Here is a 10,368-nt window from a genome sequence, read left to right as displayed (position 1 = left end):
ATCACCTCCCCCAGCATCCCATCGGTCTTTCTCTTTCACCTCACGTCCTTCAGAATGGTATCACAAAGGACGAATCTTTCTTCGTCCAAGTGTGATCATTCTCTGGGCAACCGTACCAACCTAACCTAACCTAACGGTCGCCAAACCAGTTGTGAATTGGCGAAAAAAATAAACTAAAATTATAAAACGATTCTCAGGCACCTTCATTCAATGGGATTTATCGAAAAATTGGAAGCCTGGCTGCCTCACGAGCTCAACAAAAAAAAACAAAAAAAGTCGCCTTGAATTTGCTTCTCAGCATCTCACCCACCATCGAGCAACACTCGCTCATTAACAGCGCTTTTTGCACCGAATCATGCGGGAGATGAGAAATGGTGCTGATACATCAGTGTAAAGCAAAGAAAGGAGTGGGTGGCTCCAGGAGATATGCCAAAGTCGAGAGTCAAGCCGGTTCATCATCCAAAGAAGATCATAATATTATATGTGTTTGGTGAGGCTGGGAGGGAATGGTGCACTGGGAAATGGTCGAAAAGAATGCCACGGTAAAGAAGGAGCTCCGCATTGTCCAGCTACACCACGTCGATGCGGCTGTTCGTATGAAAAGACCTGATGGACATGGTCAAACCATACCCCTTCACAACAACGCTAGTCCCCATGTTGCACAAGTCGTCAAAGCCGCACTCTAAGAGCTCGAATCGGAGGTCATTCAGCATCCGCCGTATTCTTCGGACCTTGCACCAACCGATTACCATCTTTTCCACTCCCTGTCAAACCATATCAAGGGCGATAACTTCGATAACTAAAAGGTACTTAAAAACTGGCTCAACAACTCCTTTGACACCAGACTAGTCGATTTTTGACAGAACTGCATCGACAAATTGATCAAAAGGTGGGAGAAGTTGTAAACAGAAACGGCGAATATATAATTGACTAACTTATTGATAATTTTTTTTCCTTTTTTAATAAAAGTTTTCGGTAAAGACGCTACGAACTTATCCCCAACCCAAGAAATGCCGTTTTAACAATTATCAAAAGAAATAAAAGTATTGTTGAAAGAGCAGCACGATAAATAAACGAGGCAGTTCCTATAGAGTTTGGACCCACCACACCCCACCAAATACTCCTTGCGGAAGGTCAGCAAAAAAGTAAGTACTACAATAGAGTACCGCCCACCACTGGGTAAACAAAGATGGTTCATGGGCGAAAGCCACAATCGAGAAATCAGAGCTTTTTTCTGAACATCTTCAAAATATTTTTATACCGAACGATACTAAAGCTGATCCTTGTTTGGAGATCACTGTCGCTGCCTTTTTCAACGAACCCTACCAAATGGAGCTGCCGATGCAGAAGTTCACCAAAAGGGAATTAGTTAGCACTATTAAAAAGCTAAATAAACCACAAGGCACCAGGATAGTTTAGGATATGATCGAATCCCGGACGGAATTCTCGAAAAACAACCTCATGAACCCTTTAATTTTATTACTCATTTGTTCAATGCTTGCTTAACCAGAAACATTTTCTCAGCTCAATGGAAATGTGCATAAATTAAAATGTGCATAATATAAAAGCCAGGAAAACTAGGCTCAGGAAACTTGCTGGCTGGGTCCAGAGGGAGAGGGGTGTTAGATGAGTGGGTTTGATGTGGCATGTGAAAAGGTGGTTAGTGTAGTGAGGGGTGCCTTCACATTCTGGACATATGTTTAGTATGTCGGGGTCAATTCTGGATAAGTTGGAGTTTAACCTGCTACAATATGGCAAACGTAATTGGGCCAGTGCTACGCGGGTCTCTCCTGGGGTAGCTGGAACTCTTCATCTGCTGCAAAGGTCTCCCGATGAATGTCGTTTATTGTTTGTCTAAACACTGTCCGGTCCAGTAGTTGTCGACTTGTTTTATCCTAGATCTCGTTGGCGTAGTTGAAGAGGGGCCTCCTGACGTGCCTAGGCACCAGCAGTTTGTTGTGCTCCTTTACAGGCAGCGTTTGTGTAGCGTAGTGGGGGAAAGTTGTAGATTCGTGGCAGTGAAAAAGCGAGAAAGGTCGGTGTGGTAGTTGTTTACTTTGGAGCACGGACCACCAATGTCATTTCCCGACACCATTATCGCGCAACCGTCAGCGTATACGACCAGGGATATTCGCCCTGGTGGCTGGAGGAGCTTTCCCCATGGCAGCCAGTTTTTCGTTACCGGAATGACTCGGATTTTCACGAGCAAGGGCTGCTGCCCCACTAAACTAGCGATGTCTAGTGTGCCGTATCCAGTTCGTCTAAGAGCTGCCTATAAAATATTGAATTTATTTACTTGGAAGGATATTTCACGGGAAATATACCTTTAATACTAAAATCAAAGTCCCTTTTAAATATATTATTACAAATGTTTGTAAAATGTCTTCTATGAATTATAGGCATAGACAGAATACAAAATAAAGTTTAACAATAAAAAAACTAAAATCGTATTTTCTTAGGATGCTTGTGACGGATTCGACTTGGGCATCGACTTGAAGGTTATGTTTAAGAACTGTGGCAAGTTTTGGAGCAAAAAGACTGACAGTTGTCTTAAATTTATGAACAATTAATGTTTCATCTCCGAACTCAATTTTTTTCTACTTATTTTCTTGGCTTGATTTTTATTTTTTAGTCTTTTTTATATTTCTTCTTGTTCCCGCGCCTGAAAAGAAAGCTGAAAGGGACGCGTTTCGACTCCATCGAGGCGATCCAAAAAACTGTGATAGCCGAATTGAACGCGATTCCGGCGGATGAGTTTAAAAAATGTTTCCTGCAGTGGAAGGACCGCTACCAGCGGTGTATTGACGCTCAAGGGTCCTATTTTGAAGAATATTAGTTGTATAAGCCAAAAGGTTTAATAAAACTGCTTAAAAAAATAAGGGTCATTACTTTTCAATCAAACCCTGTATATATAATTGGCGCTTACACCCTTTCTGGGTGTTTGGCCGAGCTCCTCCTCCTATTTGTGGGATGCGTCTTGATGTTGTTCCACAAATGGAGGGACCTACAGTTTCAAGTCGACTTCGAACGGCAGATATTATTATGAGGAGCTTTTTCATGGCAGAAATACACTCGGAGATTTGCCATTGCCTACCGAGAGGCGACCGCTATTAGAAAAATGTTTTTCTTAATTTTTGTGCTTCAGCGAGATTCGAACCAACGTTCTCTCTGTGAATTGCGAATGGCAGTCACGCACCGACCCATTCGGCTACGGCGCCTAAATTTGAATAGCCCTCTGTAATTTACTATTTATTCTAAAAATCGACTTAAGGGGGGGGGGTTAGGGATAAACGCTAAAAAAAAACACTTTTGTCATGAATTTATTGTAGCGAAACGGTTCAAGTCAGTTTATTAAAAGTTGTTGCATATTATAAAGTAACATTTCAAGAATATTTGATAAAATTTTCATGTAAAAATATTGCAAAATGAGCGAATGAGAGCACATTTACGTAGACGTCTTTTCAAAAATACATTTTGCAGTAGTCAGCATATCTCAGCGTAGAATCATCTGAAATCAAAAAAATCGAATAATTTAGTTAAAGTATGAGTTAAACTTCCCCCCAACGTTTATTTTGACGATTTATTTTCATTTTCAGCCATTTGGTAGTCGTTTGAAGTAAAAAGTGATTTTTGACGAAAAAATGCGGCCATTTTGTAGGAGTAAAACCACCTTAATATAAAAAAAAATGGCGAAAAAAAAACGTTGGGGGGAGGTTTTTTATATGCAAAATATGTGTGCAAAATTTCAAAAGGATCGGTTGAGTAGTTTTCAAATGTCAATGACTACGCACTTTAAAAAAAAAGGTTCGAGAAAACCGCAGGTATACGTTTGTAACGGACTACGCGCGCAACTGCTGCGTCTCGGCAGATGTTTGAGGCGGCTCGGCTTTATGCTCTATAACTTAAAAAGTTTTGCTCGGATTGACTTAAAATTTTAACACGGTATTTTTGAAATGTTTTACCACAATAACATGCAAAAAAAAAAATCGATTTTTATCCCTTAACGCCCCCCTTAATTGCGATTAATTTTATCTCATATCCCAAAAAATGTAGTTACATCTGGCAACACATCGTTCTAATGGTACGCTGTTTGGAGAGGAGAGAGCACATTCGACGATGCTCTATTCAACCACTATTCGTTGCAGTGTCTCGCGCGCTCTATGCTAGAATGGTAGAATATTTTGACAACTGCGCTCTCTGTTCACCAACAAATTCATCGAGTTCGGAAAACCAAGCAGCTGCAGTACGGAAGACTGAATCATAAAAATGTATGTATGAGAAATTAAGAAACCCTCAAGTGAAGTGAATACTACTCCACCAAAGAGGAAGAGCCGTGACAGAGACCAAGAGAGAGTTCAAGTTAATGTAACCATCCAAGAATGAACAAAAAAGAAATTCGAATTACTTTAGTTAATATACAGTGGCACAAAAAATCTACGTATCCCTCAGAAATAACAGCAGCTTTTATGTATCAGAGCTGTAAAAGTGTGAACTCGTTGCAATTCATACTATAGAAAACTAATAAATTCATACTATAGAAAATTAATAAATTTATAAAAATGTATATACATACATAGATATACAATACATATATTTTTCTTAAAAGCAAATTGTATTTTAAGGCCCAGAAAAGTTCTCACATGCACAATTAACAAAAATAAATTTGTCAAATGCAAATAAAACACGTGAAATATTTCGTTGGTTCACCTTGGCGTTCTAAATTTGACCATTTTTTAAGTCCTTGCTTATTTACTAAAAGTTGTTTATGGAATTTTTATTTAATTTCAACAAAAAAAAAAAAAAAAAAAAAAAAAAAAACACGGGAAAATAAATGCTGCATGAACCAATATAATACTCTTTACACGGGCTACTTATGAATGCTTTAAGTACTTTTGGCATAATGCCTGGTTTCACTAATCCATTTTAAATTTATCTCACTGCTATGATTTAAAGTAGCAAAATTTCGTATTGAAATTGCACTAATTTTAATTTTAATAGACGAATATTTAAATTTATTTCACTGCTATGATTTAAAGTAGCAAAATTTTGTATTGAAATTGCAAAATTTTTTAAATAATAGACGAATAAATTTTAAAATATTTTTTTTTGTTATATAACCTATGTTTTACTTTTATTTTAGAGTTTTTAAATAAGAGTTTTATGAGTCTTATTTAAACTATTTTGTGAGCTTATATACATAAATAACATATAGTATAGTGTTTGCTTTTTGAAACACCTATTTTTTTGAGAATGGTAACACAAATGACATGTCAAATGTGTTCATAATTTATTTAAAGGTTTGACATTTACGAAATGAGACGCTATACGCTTGAACAAAATTGGGAAATATTGAAAACCTATTTCCAAAGGGGTGAGTCTTCTTCTTCTTCCGCGGCTACAGTAAATGGCGAGCGTTACCGTGACATGCTGAACGAGCTTTTGTTTCCAAAAATTGAAGAGGATGACATGGATGACATTTGGTTTCAACAGGACGGTGCAACTTGTCACACTGCCAAAGTTACACTCGAACTTTTGGCTACCGTTTTTGAATTCCGATATCAATTGGAATGTCATATCAATCGAAAATGTGCTTAAAAATTGGGTTGATCGAATTGCCTACTGTAAAGCCAGTCGTGGCAGTCATTTGAGCGATATTATTTTTTATTCATAAATGACAATGTTCAATCTTCAAAATAAAAAAAAAGTTTGAAAAAATTTTGATTAGTTTTTCTTTTATAGCCGATTCAAAAAGCAAATTTTACATGGCCCATCCTATATAAAATTATTTTATTTTCAAAGCGAAAAGAAAACATTTTTTATTATTGTGCAAAAAATAAACCTAACCAAAAATTTTTTATTTGCCTTAAATTCACTCATCTCCGCAAGGTCCAATCCCGTCGAAGCATTTCATTTCCTGGACATGCCATCAGATGAATGCACTAAACAAAGTTATAAATGTTTTCAATTTAGGTCATTCTCAAATGCGTATTTAGTTAGAAAAATACATATTCATGCACACATTTTTAAAAGTGATATAATTTTAGTTATTTTTTTCATAACAAAATTTTTTACATAAAAACTAGACTAATCAATTTTCATTATTTTTTTTTACAAACTTATTGGTAAAAGCTTTATTTCTAAAAACGCCAACAATTTCGATGCATATTCCAACTGAAGAACAAATTTTTTAAATAAAGTTGTTAAAATGTTCCATAAGAATGGTATTGATGTAAAGTAGTTCCGGACAGAGCGCACTATTACTTTTTAACGCGGTTCCACTATATAGAATCAAATCATAATTAATATATGAATTTTGATACGAATCTTAATTTTTTTCAGCCACTGTTATGGAAAATTACACCCACCCTGGTATTACTGAATTCGGGTAGGAGTGGAAACGAAAATGTTGCAAATAAGAATGCGATGAAATACGATACACGACAGATGACGCAAAGTGCAGTGGCAGAAGTGAATCTAGTTTACCTTTTGTCTCTGGTTCACTACCAGTCGCCATAGAAAAATTCATAAATTTTCAGATATGCTACATAAATATGTTTGCCACATACTTGCCAATTTTATGCATCCATTCTAAATTCACAAATAAGTGCAATAGCCTTCTCCTTTAATGTTGGTTTACATTTATTTTCAGTTAAATTATATTGAGTATAATACCTGTTAAATTTAAGAGTAAACAAGGCCTGGGCGTGACAGCATCAAAGTGGTGAAGCTCCGCAACACGTAACCATGGTGTCACCTGTGTATTTTGTGTCAACCTTGATACGAATTGTATATTAATCCAATGCTTCTCTGGCTTCAGTTTCAATAGCGAATTCTTGGTACATCATAGTAGTTGAACTGGTTTCGTTTTCGATTGAAATTATATGTACGTATGTATGTATATATGTATGTAATTACTGTTCTCCATATTTATTCAGTCAAACTTTGCAAGTGGACATGAATTCAAATACTAATACATTTTAGTTCGCATAAGAATTGCATAAATACTATGGTTTATACCGCACCATCTGGGCTTTGAAATTCCGACAGGGCATGTATTGGATTTTGCACTTTCTTTTGTGAACCTTTGCGCACTTTAGCGCGCACCTCTTCGGGTTTTTCGGGGCGCACTAGTGGCTTCTTTTCCGGTGCCTTCATCTTCCAAACAACAATAGGCGATGTGACAGTGCCTTGCCGGGTGTATTTTGTTGATGCTACATAAGAATATTTTACGGTCAACACAACTGCGTTCATCAAATTTTTAGCTGCTTGAATCAAAGAAGTGGCGCTGTCCAAACCAGATACAATTAGTTCACCGCTTATATTCTGCACATCAGCTTTAACTTTCGAAGTTATTTGAATTTGATGACAATAGAGAGCGATACGTTGCAAATAAGCTAGTAAATCTTTTTTGGTACTACTTTCCGGGCACTGCTCAGCGATCTCGCGAGTAAGCTTGTCAAGTTTTGTGCCAGCTTCGGAAATTTTTTTAGCTGCATTTATAACATCCATAGTTGTTTTCAAAGGTCCGCGACCACGCGTGAAATCCGTCATTTCCATCATAATCATACACATATGTTTGGCTAGGAAAATAATATCATTGCCTGCGTCATCCCATTTAGCAACTTCGGAGTCGAAAGTAAGTTTTTCGCGACGAAACAGCTCCACTTGTTGGGCAATCTTCTGTTTATCTTCTTCAGTCATCTTACGCATAGCTTCACGCGCTGTACATATACCACTGATTTCAGGATACTCGTCGACAGTTGGCCCACCGTCTTGTGCACTGGATTTGCTGCGCGTCTCTGACATCGTATTTTCAGCTGGTTCAAATTCTGTGTCCGTGTCCAGTTCATCTGAATTGCGATTCATTAGTACAGCACGTCGTATTTCACGTACACCGTCATATACTAGACGCGAAGCATCGATAAAGTCATTCTCATCGACATCCCTGCTGCAATTGTTTACGAGGGCGTCTACTGCAGTATCAACTCGTTGTGCAAAATTGGCCATCACCTGCTCCTTTAACACTCGAACAGCATCCATTACTCTCTTCGTGTAAACGCATGGCTCATAGTTATCCATTTCTGCCTCAACGACATCGCAGATACGCGCCGATCGGCCCTGAATTGCACCGGCCGTGGTACGTAGCTCCTGTGGGGCCCCCATTTGCAATGACATCACACACTTGTTTACATCTTCCAGTATGTGATTCTCGGAAACGGCCAGAAAATCGTCGATAGTTGTGATATCGTCAACGGCTTCTGTCAGAATGCGCACTTGAGCTTCCCATGCCTGGCGATAAGCAGCCATGTTTTCCTGTGCCACCTTAGAGTTCGGGCGCACGCATAAGATTGAGGCGGCGTTGATTACTTGCGGGCAAAGGCTTTCTATTTGAGCTGCTGCAAAGCGTACCATTTTAACGCCATCTTCATTATTAGACATGCTGCATACAAGGTTTGCGACTTCCACTAACTTTTCTGCATGCCTGGTAAATATATCGGCCTTCTCTCGTAGTTTCGCCTCATTACCAGTCTTGGCGCACTCAATTAGGTCAATTAGAGGCGTGGATGTCTCCAAAAAGGAATCGGATACGTGATCCACCACAGCTTTGCGCAGCTGTCGGCGAAGATCACGGGTTTTGCGGCACATTTGATCTATTGCCCTATCCAGGCCGGGTGTGTGATCTTTTTGTCCCATATTCGACATGTATTCGGATAGGAGATCCTGTAGTGCTTGTCGTACTGCATTACATTCGGCAACAATTCTTTCACGACGCTCATCGCGTGTACAATCTGCATCAGCCATTAATGCCGCCGCACTGATGATGCTTTCCAAACGTTCCTCAAGTAACTGTCGCGAATGTTCTTCACTATATGTCAAGGTATCCATGACGATACCCTCATCAAAGTCATCTAATGCTGCGGCGAGTTCACCAGCTCCACTATATATTTCTGTCGGTTGTGAAGATTTGCCTTGAGCCACATCACTGATAGTGTTCACAGCCGCGCAAACTTCCTTCAATATGAAATCGCGATTTAGCTTGGCCAAATCCAGTTCTGGGTGCCGAACGTACACTTTGGATGCAGTGAATAACATAGTTGAATGTTTCTTAAGCATGGCGCGTGCTGCAGCCAAATCATCACGCAATTGTGGATCCTTCAATTCTTGTTGTCGTTTTGCTGCTTGCTTAATCAGCTCGCCGGCATTTTCACCAAACTGCTCAATATTACTCAAAAGTTCATCCTGGCTGCAGGCATTCTTAAGCTTATTAAGATCATCTTCGACGACGTGCAGCGACTTGAGCAATAAGTGCACATCCACCATATCCGCCAGTATAAGCAATCTGGTGACAGCGGAGAGAAGATTACGAGCAGCCCTCACCATGTTGCCACGTTTAAGCGAAGAACAAGGGTCAGCTGCAAACTCCCTGGCAGCCATGCTCATGGCATCACCAGTCTTACGTACTTCTTCTACTGCGGCCAGCATTTCCTGTGTGATATCCGGATTCTCGTAGGCGATTTGTTCCCCTTTGATGACAAAGTTTTCCGTAGCTTTTTCAATTGATGCCACAAGAGCGCTGGCACGTTTCGATTTTCCTTTCTTCTTCTTACTTGGCTCTGTTGTATTCACCAATGTGGTCACTTGCAACACCAACGGCTCCAATGTTTTCTCCACGGTCATTGTACGGATTTCCAAGTTTTTCAAATCCCACTTAGTAGCTATCTGTCCAAAATCTGATACAACGCCCATCATAGTACTTAAAGTTGACACAATATCCAAAAGAAAAAATATGTATAAACAAATTTAGGTTGATTTTTCAAAGCAATAATATACGTGCGCGAAAATAGCTGCATTTACACTAAAATGAACTCACATCCATTGTTCGTTTGTTGCTCTCGTTCAGTTGCTCTGACGAACTCTCATCTCCATTAAAAGGTTGTGTATCTGCACTTTACTGTGTATAATAGAAATTCTCTCTCGCTCTTAATAACTTGCATACAAATACAAACGTATTAGGGTGTATCGACTTAAATGGTTTGAAAAAGTGCCATACTAAATATAACTAAATATAGCTGTCGTCAAAATGTCGTAATTCAATAAAAAATAACCATTTTGATACATTTGGTCCCATTATAAATGTAGTTAGAAAGTCTTTACGCACATAACAGTTGGGACCTGAAAAATCAAAGAATCATTTTTTTTCTCTATTAGCGGCCTCCCCGGGAGATCTTTAGTATAATGTAACACGCTTTGAAAAAAGTTGTAAAGGGGGGATAGAGGGATAATTCACCATCTTAAAACTGAAAACCGCACCTTCCGGGGCTTATAGTTTTCAAGTAATTTATTGTTAAAATAGTGTAATTTAGCGAA

At 38.7% G+C, this 10,368-nt stretch overlaps 1 protein-coding gene across 1 annotated transcript; it reads right to left on the bottom strand.

The window, feature by feature from the left end:
- Positions 1 to 6,892: 6,892 nt before the first annotated feature.
- On the bottom strand, positions 6,893 to 9,886 carry LOC128866442 (catenin alpha). Its single transcript, XM_054107196.1, has one exon. The coding sequence runs from the start codon at positions 9,748 to 9,750 to the stop codon at positions 7,012 to 7,014; it is 2,739 nt and encodes a 912-aa protein (XP_053963171.1). The 5' UTR covers positions 9,751 to 9,886; the 3' UTR covers positions 6,893 to 7,011.
- Between the last annotated feature and the right edge of the window lie 482 nt (positions 9,887 to 10,368).

The sequence above is a fragment of the Anastrepha ludens genome, chromosome 6 (assembly GCF_028408465.1).
Source record: "Anastrepha ludens isolate Willacy chromosome 6, idAnaLude1.1, whole genome shotgun sequence".
Classification (NCBI taxonomy): domain Eukaryota; kingdom Metazoa; phylum Arthropoda; class Insecta; order Diptera; family Tephritidae; genus Anastrepha; species Anastrepha ludens.
Note: the sequence above shows the minus strand (reverse complement) of the source record. Positions and strands in the feature narration are given on the sequence as shown.

Excerpts from the sequence above, each read along its gene's own strand:
- LOC128866442 (XM_054107196.1), bottom strand. The coding sequence starts at position 9,750 with ATGATGGGCGTTGTATCAGATTTTGGACAGATAGCTACTAAGTGGGAT.